The sequence below is a fragment of the Haliotis rubra genome, unplaced genomic scaffold (genome assembly GCF_003918875.1).
Source record: "Haliotis rubra isolate DU_JTF1 unplaced genomic scaffold, ASM391887v1 Scf68, whole genome shotgun sequence".
NCBI lineage: Eukaryota > Metazoa > Mollusca > Gastropoda > Lepetellida > Haliotidae > Haliotis > Haliotis rubra.
The window spans coordinates 1,743,991-1,764,346 of NW_025767390.1; the positions used below are offsets into that span (position 1 = coordinate 1,743,991).

The 20,356-nt window shown below is 38.5% G+C and overlaps 2 protein-coding genes across 3 annotated transcripts in view; both read right to left on the reverse strand.

Moving 5' to 3' along the window:
• Positions 1–2,940, reverse strand: part of LOC124257966 — an 11,059-nt gene extending 8,119 nt beyond the window's left edge. The window contains exon 1 of the mRNA XM_046692042.1: positions 2,764–2,940. Within this exon, the coding sequence (XP_046547998.1) occupies positions 2,764–2,815 (52 nt within the window). The 5' untranslated portion in view covers positions 2,816–2,940. The remainder of the gene's footprint in view (positions 1–2,763) is intronic.
• Positions 2,941–4,498: 1,558 nt separating this feature from the next.
• On the reverse strand, positions 4,499–19,092 carry LOC124257965 (mucin-5AC-like). Of its 2 annotated transcripts, none has more exons than XM_046692041.1 (7): positions 18,588–19,092; positions 16,953–17,324; positions 14,738–15,097; positions 11,560–11,742; positions 10,501–10,701; positions 9,462–9,567; positions 4,499–6,930 (listed from the first exon to the last, which is right to left on the reverse strand). In XM_046692041.1, the coding sequence occupies exons 1-7, from the start codon at positions 18,658–18,660 to the stop codon at positions 6,534–6,536; spliced, it is 1,692 nt and encodes a 563-aa protein (XP_046547997.1). In that variant the 5' UTR covers positions 18,661–19,092; the 3' UTR covers positions 4,499–6,533. The 2 variants fall into 2 exon arrangements, with proteins under 2 accessions (XP_046547997.1, XP_046547996.1); XM_046692040.1 differs by having other exon boundaries at positions 4,499–6,936.
• Positions 19,093–20,356: the final 1,264 nt, after the last annotated feature.

Here is a 20,356-nt window from a genome sequence, read left to right on the forward strand (position 1 = left end):
AAGAAGTATGTATACCCTCCATGACGAAGGGGTAGTTTCTACTGGATGTGATGTCACCGTATCCCAGTTGTGTAGATCGATGCTCATGATGTTGATCACTGGATTGTCTGGTCCACTCTCGATTATTTACAGACAGTCTCCATATAGCTGGAATTGCTGAGTGCGGCGTTAAATAACAAGCAAAACAGAAAACCTATAATTATTTCAGTCATAATGTGTCTCGGCTAAGGGTAGGCTATTGTATGACAAAAAGCTGTTCAGGTGAGGGACGCTGGAAGGCTGTATGCACGTTACAATACAGTTTACTCGGGGGTTTTATATAATAATGGGGGCGGTGGGGAAGCCTAGTGGTTAAAGAGTTGGCTCTTCACGCCAAAGACCCGGGTTCGATTCCGCACACGGGTACAATGTGAGAAGCATATATCTGGCGTCCCCTCCCATCCCGTGATATTGCTAGAATATTGCTAAAAGCGGCGTAAATCTAAACTCACTCACTCACGTCACGCACTCACTAATAACAGGATGTAAATTTGCTTATTTATTCGTTGTTAAATACATCATGTGTTTATTTCATTATTTGTTTTTTTTTTGTCTTTCTGTATTATATGGATGGCAATGCTATGAACATTCTGTTAACATGACTCGTGTGGGACATGTAATAAGCTACTTGACAGCCACTGAATGGTATATCATTAGAACTATTTAAACGGCAGCATTTACTTACCATCACAAGACAATACAATCAACACAATATTAAGGAAAAAGCAGCTTTCGACTCCATACTAATTTAACAAATGTTATATATGGGTATACACTTCCTAAGTACATAATTGTTGTACATCTTTTGTGTTGAGTCCCATCTGGGATTCGAACCCAAGCTAGGTAAATCAGAGTGAGTGAGTTAAAATTTTACGTCACCTCGGCAATATTAGAAAGTAGAAAACTAATTTTGACAATACAATGTAAAAATGGGCTAGTGATCGCCAACAACTGAAGGTAGATCACCATACTAGGGACCAAAGGGACTTACAATGCCTTTGCTACCTGCATGGACCCTAGCAGGATTTACACCATCCCATCAGCTGCTGGCGATTGTAGGAAAATTCAGCCACTATTAAAATGACAATAATACTACGAGTAAAAGGTTGGAGATTAAATTTTTCTTCGAATGTTTTGGGACTTACGTATCCTCTCAGGAGGACAAGGTAAATCAGAAGACCAATCGTCAGCGATCGAAGACACTTAGACATCGCGACTTCCACACAAACTTGTTTGACAACTGGTACTCTAGGTCACGTACTTTGTGCAGTATGTGTACTCTGTCTACTTTGTGTACCGCTCTGACAATTCAAACTGAGACGACTCTCACGGCCGAAAGCTGTGATTACATAATGCCATTTAGAAAGAGGTCAGACGTAACCTATGCAATGTTTGCAGTTACACTCTCTCAGTAAAGTTCAGATAATAGTAAATTTTGGGAGTTTGAGTCCCAACCGGAGAAACTTTCAAATGTCTTGTTTTCAATTAGATCAACATCTATTGAATTTAGACAAGTGGCACATGTTCCGCTGTTGATGTCTGATCGACGGGTGATTCTCCACTCGATCCATACACGTTTTGTGTTTTAGTCAATTCTGTCAAAACTATTTTGTCTGATGCTGATATGGACGAATATGTGGGCTGTCATTAAACTGTAATTTCACGTTTTCATCTTTGGCATTGTCTTGCGAAGTCATGGCGAACGCTAGTAATTACCAAACACAACACAGAAAAAGTGTTCGCCTGGAAGTCAAGTCTCTAAATGACCTTAAGTCGCTGATCATTAACTCTCCTTTCTTTCCCGAATAAGAGTAGGTTTTTGAACGTTTTGTGTCATTCATATTGCCTGTAGGATTTCTTACTTAAAGATAATATTTCAATATGTTTTGTAAATGATCTGAGCACACCTTAACCTTTTACTGTATACATCTCTTAAGCAAGAAACAATCGATAAACTTTACTAACTTAAATAGTCAAATGTGAAACTGGAATGATGGAAAGTAAATTGACAGGTAGGATAAAAAATATAAAAATCAATTATTGTAAACGAACATCTTGAAGATGTAAACAATACATATGGACTTCGACAGGTAGAAAGATCTGTGAAATGGTTGAATGATAGATATGAGTTGAAGTATTGTGTACGATTGTAAAATGAAAGTATAGGTGATTTATAGATGATATATGTCTATAGGTATATATATATTGAAGGATTATAAAGGACAATATAGAAGATTTATAACAATATATACGAACTTACTACACGATAGATATACATTGAAGGATTGGTGAAGGAAAACAAAGAAACAATTTAAACATATTTATGGACGTACTCGGAAAGAATAGGACGGTGTACAGGTAGAATGATATATTGCAGGACTGTAAAAGAAAGCATACAAGATTTATACCGAAAGATTGATAGATCTATAGACAGGATTGACAGAAACTATACAGGATTGACAAGATTGTAGACAGTTAATATGATGACGAGTAGAAGACACTTAAGAAGGGCACTGCTATAATTCAACGGATATCCAGGCCAATAGATATGTGGATTGTACAAAGGATATATCGAAAGGAAAGCTGCTGACAGATGGAAGTGTTAAGCGTACCTGTGCAATCCACAGTATGATACACATGAGAGAGTGTTACCTTTATCGTCGGTACAAATTATTATTTCCTTAGACATAACGATTATGTTGAATACAGTAAATAAAAACTTACCTGAACTCTGCCAAAATACTGCAAAAAGTATCACAACAACACAAGTGTCCATTGTTATTAGTAGTGGTGGGTGTTTATGTTTTATCGACAGACCTCTGGTCTCATGGTGAAGACGGAAGCATGACCTTGTGGCGACTGTAACATGTGTTGAAGTTTCCTCCTAATTAGCCTCTGTGAACGCCAAGTGCTTGACTTTGAGTCAACGCTGTATTTATAGAAATTACTTCAACTGGGAGTGCGAATGCACGTGAGGTATGACCTAAACTGTTTTGATTTGTTTGTTTGTTTATAATATGTGTTACTTTGCTTTGGAAATAAGACAGTAAAGAAAGCTACTTTGTCAAACTTGAACATCTTTCGCAAAGACATAATTCCTTCTCGTCTTAGAGGAATATCGTGACGTGTTTGCATGTTTGTGTTTTTGTTGTGTGTTTTTTAAATATTTTTATCTTGTGAAAGAAACAAACCCATTTAGTAACCTACTATGCCATATTTGAACATCTTTTACAGACATAATTCACTCTGCATGTGTTGAAGATATACTAGCGGAAAACGTAATTGTGAATATATCTTTATTATTTGTTAAAGTATTCCAAGCAAGCATCTCTTTTAGGCATTTAAACGCCAATGGAGTAAGGTTTGGTTGTGTATAGAGTCGTTCATCAAGGGGTATTGTAAGATTCTATTTCAAAGAGACAATCAGATGCAAAAAGTACGTTATTGAGGATAAAGTGAGTTAGTGAGTTACATCGGCAGTCGGCAGTCTTTCTGCCATATCGTGACTATGAAAGTTGTAAATTTTTAATGTATACATGAAATAAAAACAAATTAATATATACTTACATGTCTGCGAAGGACAGTAAAATAACTACCACAACTATCATAATGTCTTTCACAAATGTACACTTATACTTACACATATAGCCATGAACACTATTTCAAACTTAAACGGTACAATACAAAAACGGGCTAGATTGCCAACAACTGAAGGTAGATCACCCGTGCTGGATTTATACCATTCCTTCACCTGTCAGCAAGTTTAGACAATTTAGCCATAAATTAAAGTAACATATATTCTACGGTTGAAAATATTGGTATGTTTCAGTTTTACAATATTTGAACCCCCTGTGAGGACACAGCCACTCACAATCACAGCTGCTCAATTAAACTACCAATTTTAAAACATTTATCTATTAACAAACCATATATCAAAATTTACGTAACAATTCTATTTATTTTAAAATGCAAGTATTAAATGATAGTTGACGTTAACAAGATCCCCTACTGTTTTGACATTGAAGTACTTATCCCTTGTGATGGAAAATAAAATACAATCAATTACGACAAAGTATCTACAAAACCTTTTCCATAATTTTAAGAAAAACAGACAAAAGTAGAATTTATTTTGTAAATGCAATCGTAAAACCTCTATCTTCACGGGTCTACTTTTTCAGAAAGAAATATGATTCATGTCGAGTTGTAACCAACTGTATCATCTAGTCATCTCCGTTACGTTTGTCTGGTTCTGTACAATGTTATAAAAGGCACAACAAAATGTAAAACGTCAATGACAGAGATTAACCAGTCTCGAAACAGATTCCATTGAAACAGCTACCAGTGCCAAAACATTATGAATGGATAATGGATAATACAAGGCAACCACGAAGTATATACCCGTGTCTTAAATTTTCATAAAACTTTAGTGTTTGTTGTAAGATTAATCAATTCATAAACAATGTATAAACACAAATTTATTAAACAATTCGCTGTCTACACGATAAATGTGTATTATAAAAATATTGCATTTCTTTTGCATATATATGTACAAGTTTGAAACATTTAGTAATGCATTTCCTTTGATGAATGTCATATGCTGTGAATCTATAGAGATATATTATATACAGTACATATTGTTCAAGGCAATTTGACGGACTCGCTAATGATACTGGATGAAATATACGTATATATATTTGCGCTGTGTACATATGATAAGGTATGGCTTATGCATATCTTATTTGCATTGTGAACTGAATATTGACCACAATCGTCAAACCAACTTATTGTCAGCTCACATTGTGTCCTGCCACTGTTAAAAAATAACACGTCACAATAAAATTCTGGGAACTGATTTGGCCAGAAGCTCACCACGCTGTAGCAAGTTCCTGTCCTTTTTGTTATAAAATTCAATTCCTATTTTCATAGATATATACTGAGGATGAAAAAGTGAAAAATTCCGTCCCCGTGTTTCCGACATTGTGTTCGAGTTTTCGGTTTTACCATGAGAAAATACTTCAGTAACATGAATAAAGCATGTAGCACTGTTACCCCATTTCAGTATATTTTAACGACACGAATAATGTATTCAGGCCATATTCGTAGGAAATAAGACAGTGTCGTCTTGACTGTTGCTTAGTGCTGGCATCAAACTTCTTGGACACCTGTGGGAGTCAAGCTCAGACATTCCTATATTCGCAATTGGCCACATATTTCTGTTGATAAAGTCTATAATTCCCCATTAACTATGCCATGCCGTAGATGATACCAACAAGAACTTCCATCTGCGCATTTCTCACAATTAACGCGCCAGATTTGTTCCCTAATATCCAACTTGAAATGACATTTAAACGGTTTCGAGTGAGTGAGAGAATGAGAGTTTCCTCAATGTGCCAATATAGTGGGTACGACACAAATTGTCTACATTGTACCTGTGTTGGGAGTGGAACCCGGGCCTACAGCTTGACAAACGATCGCTTTGATATCTACTCAGCTACTCAACTAGCCCTTCAGTGGAAAATTGTGACATACAGTTGGAAAATCCCTTGATACCTATATGTAACTGACAATAAATTATCCTTTCCGTCATTTCCATCTTGCACGTGTTGTGTGTATGATCAAATAACACTTATCAGGAATATTTCAACAATACAGTGATGACCGAATTTTTCGTCAAAAAAATATAAGCGAGTTGATGACTCACGTCTCTGTTCGCCGTATATTTGGGCTGTTGGAAAATCACAAACAAGAATGTAAGCTTATACTAAAGAGAAACCCAATTGTGGTAAAGTAACGAAACTAAAACCTCATTAATTACACGTAAATGTCATATTTTGACTTGTCTTAATGCACACGCACTTGATAAAAAACGAACCATTCAAAATTAACAAAGACTACAGCCTGTGTAATGATGACATGAGTACATATCCTGTTATATCCTGTTCTAAAAAGAAACAATTACAGGTAGCGTCAGGCCAATCGTGGACCGTTCAATAAAATTAGCCTCTCAGAAAGCAGGGCGATTTTTCGGCACTAGTTTCAAAATGACGACTTCTTTTTCAGACAAAGTTTTGAGAAATATTTGATCAAAGTTCTCGACTCAAAATTCGAAAACGTCACAAAAATATTCTGAAATGACTCATAGGAAGCTGGAAATTCTGATAGTATTTCTCGTCTCGTTGGTTTCAAATGTGGGAAACATTCGATTCGTTCGGAATGCCCCTGTTAACCTTTTCGAAACTGCATGATTGAACAACAGATGCCATCACCTTCGGGATCTTGCAAGCGACGCTCTGAAAGGTCGGTCTGGCCGAACTAATGGGATGTCCTCAAATCATTGCAACGCTGTAGCGTTCACTAATATCAGATAAACGTATTTGAGTTTAGGCATTGTCATCTTACACATGAAGACACTAAAATATTACAAATATTCCTTCCATGCACTAACCAGACATATTCCTACCTTACACAACCATTTGTCCAAATTTTGTTTACTATCAAAATATCTTTACGCTTTCAACTGTTGTCTTAAACCCTGGGTTGTCGTAAAAATCCCCCGAAGGACTGTCGGAACTGCTATAAGGCTTTCCAGCATTTGTATACCCATCTGAGTCCCTTGGTTGGCTTACTCTGGGCGGTGACGTGTTTGGGCCGCCCTCCGAGGCTGCAAGGAGTGCCCTTTCTTTCCTTCCTATCTGCCTGCCTCCACTGCGGCTGCTTGGAGTTTTCAGAGGGCTGTTATTGCTGGAGTTGCTTCCCTTGTGACCTTGACCTGGCGATGGTCCTCCTTTGGACGTGTCGTCTCTTCCTCTGTCTCCGTCCATCTTGTCCCACGAACGTTCTTCTCCATCGGGAATGTTGCGTTCTTCCTCAACCTTTCTACTTCGGTAACGCCTGTATCTTGAAAGAAAACATGGTTACAGCATTAGGTCTTGAGGAGTGTTCAGAGACAATCTAAATCAAATCCTAACTCTGCAATTTGCGAAAATGAAGAGGGACAGCATACGTTTGATAACCACAAGGACTGCACAGTATTAACGGTATACCGGTATATCGCAATACGCTTGTTAAACGATACGTATTGCAATATTTTTCCTGAGCACCGGTACATTGGGTAAAGAACATATATGAAGTTTCTGTGATTATCTTTAGGGTTTAAATCAAAATCTACACGGACTACCATTCTCAAGAAATTTTTCCTTCATTATTCAATGACAAAACGGCATACTGTAATACTATAAAATGTATAAAAAAGGAAATAGAATCCCTGACTATGCAACGTAATTTTGAGATTGCTGTTATCAGAACCATAACATATATGTTTAGGGACTTTGAATGTCGAAAATAGGATTGACATGTAAAATTAGTGTCACTCACTGTCAAGTTCTCGGTATATCACAATACGTATCGCAATACGGGTACCAGAATCGCAATATACTGCAGTGCAAGTTCTTTGCCGATACACAGCCCTAATAACCACTCAAGAGCTGTATGCTTGTTTCGCCTTGACTGTAAAAAGCATGATGCGTAATTCATCGATTGTATGTGGACAAGACAATCCAGTGTCTTATAACAAAAACATCGATCTTCGCAACAGGTTAACGATGACTATGCGTAACAGTCTGCGAGCCTTACTGCAGCAATATCGAACCCCCCTGTGACCAGGTGTAAAAACCCTGGAGTCAACTTTGTGTGCAGACTCTTTCAGTGTTGTCACAACCCCTAGTGTACAGTACACAACCCTATGCACTTAACAAAACCCACGAATCCGTTGGTATGTGACCAGATGGTGGCCATATGAATACGTGCAAACACCTAGTTGCGGGTACAGCAACGTGCAGTAAACTTGGACAAAGTACTGTGACTATGTGTTCCAGTCCACCCAGCGGTGGTTGGGTACCTCGTAAGGATGGGAAAACCACACTAACTCGGTGCGCCTAGTGGCTGCAAGAGTTGTATGATCCCCAGGGAGTAGAGATTGATGAAAAGACGTGCCGTTGAGGTTGACATCCAGTGATCGAGGGACGAAACAAAGCGCCTTTTAGTAGCTGAGCTGGATATCGGCGCTATACAAATGTTAGTGTGTATGTATGTATGCATGTGTGTACAGCAATATCACGACTCGGAACACCAGAAATAGGCTTCGGACATTGTACCCATGTGGGGAATCGAACCCAGGTGCGAACGCTTTATCCACAAGGCTACCCCACCGCCCTGTTACATATCCTCAACAAAACTGCAATTTTACAGTACATAGCTCTTGCATATATGAAATATGGTCATTTGAGTATAGCATGTTCATTATTTGTATGGTATATATAGGGGCGGTGGGGTAGCCTAGTGGTTAAAGCGTTGGCTCGTCACGCCGAAGACCCGGGTTCGAATCCCCACATGGGTACAATGTGTGAAGCCCATATCTGGTGTCCCACGCCGTGATGTTGCTGGAATATTGCTAAAAGCGGCGTAAAACTCAGTCAGTCAGTCAGTATGGTCTACATAGAAACTTCAGTAAAAATATATAGCGTACACAATATCATTAATTTTATATTATCAGCTATGCCTTAATGTAAGGTAATGCATACTTTTAAAGTAATCTAAATTCGTTCAACGCATATATCAACCTGTTTTAGTAATCAAAGGTCATGCCTTTGGTGTCATGAGTAATAACCTTTGTGAATGCCCTTCACCTCTGTTAGTAAACCGCGGCTCGCCAGAGTGAACAATCTACATCAGATGACAATAATTGTACCATCGTTTAACCCACTATAAAGCGAAACAATTTCCATGGGAACAGTGGGATTCATTTGAAGACGAGACCCATTATGCAATTATGTTTAATTTAGAATATTGAATATTAAGAGAAACAATTACCCCTGATGACAAAAATTGCAGATCATGATATCACAATTATTCAATCATCATTATCAAGAACATGTTAGGAGGCAGGTAATTTACTGTGTAGCGATTTGCCTCCCGATGGAGTTTGTTTGTTGTTTAACGCCGTACTCGGCAATATTCCAGCTATATGGCGGCGGTCTGTAAATAATCAACATTATGAGCATCATTCTACGCAGTGTCAATCAAGTCAGCGAGTCTGACCACCCGTCAGTCGCCTCTTACGACAAGCTTGGGTTGCTGAAGACCAATTCTAACCGGATCTTAACAGTATGGTCATGGATTTGTCAGCATCTCAGTGGGTTTCATTAAAAGGATAGCCTGTCTAAGACCTACATCAGTTCAAGCTTTAACCCACATCCAGCTCTCAAGCAGCGATTTTCGCAAATTTACTGTTCAAATTCGTGGTAAACCTGACTCGCGCAACTGGTACTCATTTACATGGTATGCCCATTTGTTACAAAGTTGTCTTTGTGGGGTATGGAATTTCACATTCGGCATTACGTAGTAATGAGACATAGTAGCCTGACCTTCTCCTGCGGTAGCACAGGACGGCGATGACGATGATGAGGAGGATTAACAGCAGGATGCCAGTGGCAATGCCCCCATATGTTGCAGCGGAGTTAGAATCAGAGGCTGCAAGACAAGATAGACAAGACACAAAGATTAAATGAAAATTTACTGTCTTACAAAACAATGTATACATTTGAAACTTGATTTGCGCAACTAATTACAAACTCTATGAAAAAAGTTACTAAAAAAATGTTCCAGACAATATTCAGGCTGTCGAAACGACTTTGTTTGTCACAAATGTTTGTTGCTTGTTCTATTCTAGATAAATGACGTTGATCTAAACATAATCGAGACTGGACCAGATAGTCCAGTGACTGACATCATGACCAACGGTCTGCCCATTGGGAATCGATGACATGCATGAAACCAGTCAGCCAGTTTGACCAGGCTTGTCATGCTTGGTCATGCCTTGCCATGCATGGTTGATGCATGCCAACGTTTCGTAAAGATCGATGCCCATGATGTCAAGCATTGTTGTAAAGTGTTGTTTAGAAATAATGACAGTTTCAAGTAATTAAAAAGACATCTGTTTTCGCAGCTCCAGCTGAAAAATTGATAGAATCCCTGCCCCCGACCATCATCACAAAACCAAAACACACACACACACACACACACACACACACACACACACACACACACACACACACACACACACACACACACACACACACACACACACACACACACACACACACACACACACACACACACACACACACACACACACACACACCAATATCTAATGTCCGGTTCCATGGATTCCATGCAGTAAAACTTGGAAGAAAAACTAAAAGAGAAACGCAACGATGTCTGGGTTATAGAACGACAGACTAAAATGTGTCCAATTGCAATGGTTCTATTTCCTCACAGGCATAGTATAATACATTGTTGCCTTACTCATTAATTGCTGTGATAAGATATCTTCAAGACAGTCAACAAACAGTACAATTAAAAGACAGCGAGACACAAAACGGCTAATGAGATACTTCTACATACATTTCACCACAGTGGCACCTCCATCTGTTTTCAGCACTGGGTTTGGTTTAGCTTCTGACGTCACGGATTGGGTTGTTGGTGACGTATCGTCGCTCGTGCTCCTCGGTTCGGAGGTTGAATCCTGCTCTGGTTTCGTTTCTGGTAACGGATCAGACGTCTGTGACGTTGCTGGAGAAGGCGTGCTTGTTGTTGTGCTGGCCACTGATGAAAATATTTGGATAAATGAGATGATGGAAAACCTAAAAGGATTCACAATGGAACACGGAGACCGTGATTGGTTAATCAACTCACATGTTATGCACTTGTTTATGCTATGTTAATGATGTGTAGCAACAGACTACGGCTATAACGAACTAAATTTAGTTTTCCCGTTATTTCGTGATAACAGTAGTTGCTGTATATGATATTTATTGGTAAACAACACACGATGGTAATGATCATACAACAATCATGATATCATCTTTTCAGAAACTGTTACTCGTTTAACGTGTATTTTTTCCCAATGGAGCAACTTTAGTCACTGCACAGGAACACAATGTTTGAGTGAATCTCCACTTCTATCATACTGTGTCAAATTAGGTTTGGTAGCAGCATAACTCACAAAACACACACAAGAAAGAAGAAATCCAGAATACTATAAGGACCACATATTTGGGACCAATCGTGAGTGAGTGAGTTTAGATTTTAAGTCACATCGGCAGTATTTCAACCATATCGGGATTATATCAAGTTATATACTGATAATAATTATAGGTAAAAACCTGTCAACAAAGGATAGTAAAACAACTAGACTATCAAAGATATAAATTTTAAAACTAGTAATTAAAGTTAAAACATTGTAACCATACACGACAAGACAATATAAAAGTAGGCTATAGATCGCCAACAACTGAAGGTAGATCCCCATACTAGGGACCATGGGGACTTACAGTACATTTGCTTCCTGCATGGACCCGGGACCAATCGTGACCTTTACCACTTTATTCAGAGATGGTGTTGTCTGACGATATCAACTGAGATGAGAAACATTCACTGTCATCAGTTCTACCCTAACCTCACCTGTTGCTGACGTGACACCCAATATCGAGGTTGGCGTCGTTGACTGTGTAGACTGAGTGGTAGAGGACGCTGATGTTGTTTGCGTCGATGTCAAGGTAGATGCTCCAGTTGTTGTTGACGTAGAAACCGGAACTTTCCGTGTCTCTCGTATTTTGCCACAATCAACGGTAATGTTCCCTCCACCTGAAACGCCAGTAAACGTTTACATTTTAGTTTCTCGTGACATAAATATACTAATATTTCAGTGTAGAAATATGTTACCTATATATTCAGCTGCGCTAAGTTGAATTTGCAAACCGAACTCTTTCCTGTCAACGTAGACACATTGACCATGTACTGAGTGAAGCGGCATTAAATGAGAAAGTGTTTGTTGTCGACCAGATTTAAGGCAACACCGGTAATAAATAGAGAATCTCACCCAAGTGTCTTTTGATATCAAATATATCACCACGAGTTGATAAAGTTACAATTTGTTTACTTTTATCAACGAGTGGTTGATATATTTGATATCAGAAGACACAAGGGTGAGATTCTATACTACCCATCAAAAGTTTAGACTCACTAGTGTAAATGTAGCCACTTACTTGTCCACTGTTCTAAACTAGCTTTTTGCAAAATATTCCATACTGTTTAAAGGTACTGTTTAGTTATGAACTGGTGTATTGTAAAACATATTCGTAACATTGAAAAGATTATTGTCATGAGTTCAGTAAATGATTAAAATCTGTGAAAATTGGCGAATTCTTAACAAAACTTTACACCAAAACGCATCTGTTCACACGCACGACATTTGCTCATGCCTTTCGCAATTTGAAGCATCATCCTTGTGCAATTCATCTGCATAAGGTTTTCAGTTGGTTCCCCCAAGTTGGTGGAGAAATTCATCTTCGATGTAACCACATACATATACATAACATATAGTGAGTGCTTTAAGTGAGTCTAAACTTTTGATGGGTAGTATATTTATCATCAAAAATCGCTCTTCGTTAGTTTTCATTAAAAAAAGTACATCTCTGACCACCGTTCTGCCATTAGACTTGCAGTGCAGCGATGTCATAGCATTGTGACGTCATCATGCTCATGACGTCATAGCATTGTCAGGGTATTGTACAAAATCTACTGTCAAACGATATCTCCTAGGAGATATCGTTTGATCTCACACAAGCGATATGTCCTGTGGAACACAGTTTTGGATGATAACCTTAAAAAAATTGTGTGTAAGAATTTTGTCGACACACCATTATTACTTGCTCGGCAGGTATTAAAAGAGTATAGCACAGCAACTTGGACATAAAACATTGGTGTTGCTACTTGACAGAAACGTAAACAGTGGAGTGTTTTGTAGAAAAGCATATCGAGCACTCTGCTCTGTCCATAACTTGAAACATACTCTCAAAGTTGCAACTCTATTACCACATATACTTTTGTGTTTATAGGAATCCGGTTTTCCATTTTATTAACTATAATTATACATACATTGTATTGGTAAATGCCTCCAGACAATGGCTGAATAAAAATCTTTTTACATTATCTTCTTTAATGTTGCGGGGATCCAATCAGTTTTATCGATCACAAGTTGTTATACTGATTTGAAACCTATTATTGACCAAACACGCCGTCGAGGCACGAAGGTACATGAAATGAAAGAATGGTTTATTCTCATGAAGATCAGAATAGTGACATAGAGAAAAGTACAAATGTAGAGGTTTGTTGATGGGAGCATATACGTAGACCAGTTTTCACATACTTGCTTATTCTTAACAGTAGTGCTTTATGCATACAATACATTAGGGATATACATTTTTCTAATGATGAATAATTACAATATTTTTTGGGTAGGAATGGATTTCTTACATTTCTTAAATATGGACAATATAACATGAAGTGAAGTTCATTTCCTATTGTATTTTTACACAATGTGCATAATGTTTCTTCTTTGATAATATTAACCATCTACCTGGGAGTTAATGGTTACAAGTTCTAATAGGTAAGCCAAATGCGTACCTGTAATGGGATGTGTAATAAATAGGTTTCAACGTATAGAGATGACTTAAACATATTATAACAGTGGCCTTCAGAAAATTTGATTTACATTCGTTCCAGTGTTGATAAACTGATTACATGATATAGACTTAATATTATTATAATATTCAGCCAAATCTTACTTGTAAGAGATATCCAGAACATTCCAAAATTGTTTTAACTACATTGATAAGAGGTGAATATATGTTTGGTTCATTCGTTTTCATTGTATACATGATTTTATATAAAATACTAGACAATGTGTCCGTAACCATGTAACAAAGCCGATTACGTCATACCGTAGTTGTCCAAATGATTACAGATTAAATGCAAAATATATATTTCATTAATAGTATGGGTAATATGAATTAGGATCATTTAGTGATTCAAGTCAGAAAAAGGCAAACAGAACGCTAGTATCAAACTCAAAAAAAGGGAAAGGAAATAATGGATCCTAGTTCCTTTTCAGGAAGTACAGTGTGTGTTTATATTTTTGTTGACATTCATTATGCTTGTATACACAAGACATTTATATAACTGTATGATTGCCTGTTGCTTTTACCAATATTCCTGTGAAATCAAGGCACGGGAAATAAGACCCAACTCGAGCCATAGCGAATGGCAATAGACTTGCAACCAGTACATACTATATAATTTACCATTTCATCAGATCTTACACTACTTCAAACGTTAGATATTGAATTTATAAATACGGGGACGAAATCTGATGTTCTGCTATACTACAACTGTAAATAATGTAACTACCTCTACTCAGTGGTTTTAATGTCAGGTGTTCGAGAACAGGTGTCCAAACATGATCAAAGACATGTCAGGTGTTCTATTGAAGAAAATATGTTTTAAGTCAAATTAGGGTGTAACATCAAATTTGAGCGTCCTCCAAATGTCTGTCATAGTAGGGTTTTTTGGTTGTCTTTTTCGTGTTTTTATGTGGGCACTTAAAACCAGGATTCTCATATGATTTAGGGCCTATTCAACCTGAAATCGTTATTGTAACCGTTACTTACATTACGCGAAATATTCTGAAGCAAACAGTCCGTCAGAAACGGTGCTTATTTTATAGCTATTTCCACTCGGTACATTTGGAATCATACCCACACTCAGTGACCCATGACACAAAACAACCCTTCGTGCTTACCTTCCAACAGGACCCAAGCAGCCTGGGGTGGGGTCCCTCCTACGTCGACGATATTAAGAGCAAGAGGTACAGCACCGTCATACAGCGTTGACAAGAATCTCAGGTCTGTCCTCTCACAAGAAAATAAAGTCACATCGCCATCTTTTTCTATTTCCAATCCTGAACAAGGTCCTCCATTCACGGACACCATCGAAACGTCCAGCGCCCTGACCTTGACATTGGCTCCTTCCGGTCCAGTGACGTCACATCCGTAAACCTTCGCTGTTCCTAGTTTTGTTTTGGTGGCAGGGGTCCGATAGAGTAAGTACATTATGTTGTTGGTCATCATTGTCTCGACATCATAACCGATGATAAGTTTATCTGGGTGAATAACGAAAATATGTCGTTAAGACATTCGGCATTCAAAGTCTTTCCCTTGTGAAATAAAGCGTTCAACAATTGATGGTATTTATACATTAACAGTAGTACGAACTATTGTGAAAACTGTTCTCAATACAACTGTAAAATGAAACATATGTTCCTTGAATAGGTTCAGCAAAGAAACGATGTCATGATTTTGATACGCGTTCCACAAAATCGACAGAAACTTTCAGGACGCTCTGCATCAAAAGCAGTGTATATGAAAATACGGTTTTCCGTGTTTTGTGTCTTTTCTTTATTGCTTCAAAGCATACAAGCGAAAGTAAGGTCGAAATATTACAACCCATTCTGTTTTATATTTGGTATTTTCTTTAGACAAAGTAATTCGAATTGAATTACAAAATCAGAAAATTGACAAAGGGATATGCTGGATTCTACTCTTATTCCTCCAGGAAGTGAGTGAGACAGTTTTACGGTGGGAGACAGCAGAAATTGGCTTTACACATTGTACCCACGTGGGAAATCGAAACCAGGGTCTTCGGCATGATTAGCGCTTTAACCAGAAGCCTTGTCGTCCCGCTCAGGAGGTGGAGTGTTTGTTATCATAGTAAACAGTTATGGTCCAAACGTCGTCCAAAGTAATAACACAAAGGGATCCAAACCACTAAAGCTCTGGGCTTTTAGTTGCTCCTGGAGCTGGTCCCACGGTTGTCTTAGGAGACGGACTAACGGGATCGTGTGATCAGCATCGCCAGTTTAATTGACACATGTCATCGTATCACAACTACGTACACGAGTGCTCGCTATACTATCTGGTCCAGATTTTGTCATTTTACAGATCGACTTCATGAAGGTGGAATATGCAGAGGATACTAAACGGCCTTCCGTGTAATGGCATTTTTATTAAACGAGTTAATGATTTGGTATCAAACGAGCGATACTAAATCTTTCACGAGTTCAATAAAAAGGTTATTTCACGGAAGCGAGTTTAGTATTTTGTTTATAACTCTCAAACATAATTTGATAAAAACTGACTACAGTGTGATGACTCTCAGCTTTCCTCGTGTCAAGCAAGGTTTAATGCCATTGTGACAGAAGTATTAGCATTGTGACGTCATAACTGTACCCATTATGACGTCATACGTCTAGCGGTATTACACTAGTGTTATATTGCCGTAAAAATATTGCATTGCATTATAGCTAAAATGGATGGAATTATCATTAAAACGCCCGCATGTTATCAGAAATGAGAGGGCCACTGTAACTTGATAATGCTCCAAATTGTTTGACTAAGGGCCATTAACATTGCGCGTTGTTAGGTGACGTCAAAAGGAGCTCAGCTCGTTTGGGTTCAATATTGACGATATTTCTGACTCACATTCGCCACAAGTACCTGTGCCATTATGCACTTTCTTGTCGGTGCCAACCTTAACAATTGTACCATAAATTACACCATGCAGCAATGAAAACATCGACTGGAACTCTAACGTTGTTGAGCATCGAAAAAAATGGCGGCTGGTAGTATGGACAAAGGTCAAGGTCGAACGCCGTCACTCTCAATAGTGACGTCATTTGTTTTGTTCTATGACGTTTCCATAAGTTTGTCAGTGACTTCCGTCGTCTGTTGTTAGCATTACATGTTTCAAAACCGATACCGTTGTTTGTTTTTTTTTTATTAAAATTCTATCCATTTTAGCTATAAAATCGTCGGGCAGTTCAGGAAAGACCTCGGGCTTCTGCAAATGATAATGCCCTGAAAAATAACGTTACCCTTATAGTATCTTACATGGACGTGTAATAATGCTGAGTACGGCGTCAAACAATAAAGTCACAACAAACCAACTTAATATTTTACCTTTTGCACAACGATGAGACACTACAGAGAATGTTGACACAGGCAGTTTCAGTTTGCCACAATTCTGGTTCGTTTGTGGCGTCATATGGTCACAAGTGCGGGACCCCAAACAGGAACGAAGAAGCCTGTCTGCATCAATCCCTGAGTAAGGATTATAACACTGGCGTCCGGTGGGCCTACAGCATGCATTGATATAGCGGTCACTGCAGGCGGACAGCTTGCCTCTGCTGCAGGTAGTTGTTCTTGACTGATGAGCGTAGCGGGCATTGGTCACTATCACCGTATGACCTTCTGGACAGGAGATGTAATGTTGACCACATCTATTGACATCGCTGTAACAGGCGCTTGTCTCTGCGTCCTTGCCATGAGAGACTGTAACCAAAACTTTACAGGTTTCAAACGGAAACATCTCTGAAGAGGTTTTTGTATTGTTATGTGAGAAGGATTTGTATATCCAGTGAAACACCGTTGTGTTTTTTTATATAAAGTAAATGTTTGGTCCCTTGGTTTCCTAATCTCAGACACAACGTAGTATCCCTTCAGAACAGTGTTTGACTCAAGTATATTTCATATGACACTATAATTCAAGATACAGTTCCATCCTGTTTGGCAAAAGCAACAGCATATCTATCACATGTATGTTGCTGTCGAGGTTAATCACAGAGGAAGAACGATTGCAAGATGGTTAAAAACAATTGATGAGTAAGTGAGCTAGTGAGTGATGAGCTTCGTACATGTTACCTATGTTGGGAAACGAACCCAGGGCTTCAGCTTGACGAACGAACGCTTTATCCATTAGATTACCACATTGCTCTGTTAACTTGGTGAGCCACCAAGGAAAAGAATCAACCAAAATCTGACATTCTGACTCACGAGTGGTAGGTTGCTTTGCACAGCGAATAGAAACTCCCCTAACGATTACTTCCCTATGTACACCAGATTAGTATGTAAGAGTTTAAACTCTTCATATAGCAGACCTCCTGCCATGTGGATTCTGACATTGTTTAGAACAAAACTCCGCACAGGAAATAGCGACTCCATTAACCGATGGTGTCCCAATCCAGGGCATAGTGTAAGTTAGAGCGTGAATGCTGTTTGACGAACCAGAAAGCAATTTTGCAGCTATATGACCGTTAATTAAATTCAGCGTAGAATGTTCACGTCGTCGAGGAACGGTAGCAAGTAATCAAACAAATTAACAGCCTGGCCACGCGATCCTCTTGTTATTGGCCCTTAACTGAAGATCATTTCTGAATTTTTACAGTTATTTCTAGAATCTACCAATGCTAGCCCAGCTTGGAAGGATCAAAATGCATTAAAGTTAATCATTATGACCGTTTAATTTCAAAACATCAGAAGATCAGAACATAACCAGTCTCGATCTCATAAAATTGATTCCGTTGAACCCAAAAGGCAAAATAAACGTATACATTTTATGAATGAATCGCGGAATATCGCTTAAAGGGTAAGCTTGACCTGTAAGGTCACACACACACACTAACACACACACACACACTAACAAACACACACACACATTAACGTCTTAATTTATTGTTATCATGCTTGAATATAATCACTGGTGGCAAAGACAGAGAGAAAATAGCACAGTAACAGGCTATCTGAACATATACTTACTATGGGAAAGAACCGCAAGGCTCAAACACAGGTAGCCACACCAGATCATGCCTTTCAAGGTATCAAATTCCATTTTTCTAAACCAGGAACAAGTGCAAGTAATCCGATGTTCTATTTCCAGGTCACAAGCAGCTTAGTGGAGCACATCAGGGGCGTATATCAGGGCAACTGCAGTGTATGTATCCCGCACCCAGCTGATGACCTGAATAGTGACAGTGTTAGTACCTCGAAAAGCATTTCACGACTGAACAGCCATCACTCTCATCCCGTCAACTTTTGACCTATAAATTACAGATGACTAAGGGGAACCTCAGCCTAAATAGACTTAAATTGTTTGAAATGTATCTGTTCCGTATGTGAACACCCAATGCACCGTCTAATATAGTACAGTCGAGGCCATCATTCCAATTATCTGTTTGAGTGGTGGACGCTACACACGGTATGTGCATGAAAGTCAGTTCTCTGAAATAGTTGTTCTCAAATCGTGCTGACGGTAGAGAGCATTTACTTTGCAGTTAAATTGAGCACAGTATCCGCAGGCCCGTCACTAGTTTTGGGTTGTTTAGGGGTAGTGTGTTTGTTTGTTGTTTAACGCCACACGAAGCTCTACTCCAGCTATTTGATGTTTGGACTTCGCAATCCAGTGATTAACACCGTGGGCATCCATCTAAGCGAATTACATACGATGGCATGTGCCTGAACATGATTTGTGTTTGTAGTTTTATACAAATCATTTACATCACTGCTGATATGGAACACGAAGCTTGTTCATCGTTGCTGACAACACAAACAAATCCTGTTCAATATTGATGACAAAGCATAGAAATCATGTTGACCATTGCTGACAATGCATACAGATCATGTTCACCATTGATGACAACGCATACAGATCATGTTGACCATTGCTGACAACGCATACAAATCACGTTCACCATTGATGACAACGCATACAGATCATGTTCAACATTGCTGACAACGCATACAAATCATGTTCACCATTGCTGACAATGCATACAGATCATGTTCACCATTGCTGACAATGCATACAGATCATGTTCACCACTGCTGACAACGCATACAGATCATGTTCACCACTGCTGACAACGCATACAGATCATGTTCATCACTGCTGATATTGCATAAAATCATAGAATCACTTGTGACATCGTATACAAAACATGTTCAATAATGCCGTCTTCGCAAACGAAATATGTTCATCACTGCTGACCTCACACACAAATCAATTTCATCATTGCTGACAACGCATACAAAAACATGTTCACCACTGCTGGAATTCAAATACAAATAATTTTCATCGTGTACATATCATGTTCATGTTTATGGCTTGATGAACTGATGAACAAGGACAACCCGGATTAAACATATCCTTAACATAATTTAATATTATATATTCAATATTTTACATTCAATATTCAAAATGTAATATCTATGTCTGGGGAGGGGTTCATTTAAAACTGTGACGTGGAATCATATGATCATTTAACCAGAAATATAAACCGAAAGAAGATCGGACAAGTACATGCAGCCGAACACATACGTTCATTCTCGCGCATAGATCTTGCTAATTAATTTTACCTCACGAGCATCAACTAGGATTGTAAGATAACTGTCTGGTTGCAGTACACATATGAGGCATATATTCGTTTTTAAATCTTTGTTCGAAATCAAAGCAGCTAACGAAAGGATCGTTGTACCATTTCAACTCACGGCAGCAGTCCCATTCTTGAGACTAAAATCTCAATGGGGAT

What these genes read in the sequence shown, in the direction of transcription:
- LOC124257965 (XM_046692040.1), bottom strand. Translation starts at nt 18,660, where the DNA reads ATGGAATTTGATACCTTGAAAGGCATGATCTGGTGTGGCTACCTGTGT. An exon ending in CCTTGCGGTTCTTTCCCATA is followed by an intron (nt 17,325 to 18,587) that starts GTAAGTATATGT and finishes TTTTGGTTACAG; the next exon opens with TCTCTCATGGCAAGGACGCA. An exon ending in CTGTGCTACCGCAGGAGAAG is followed by an intron (nt 6,937 to 9,461) that starts GTCAGGCTACTA and finishes TTTTCTTTCAAG; the next exon opens with ATACAGGCGTTACCGAAGTA.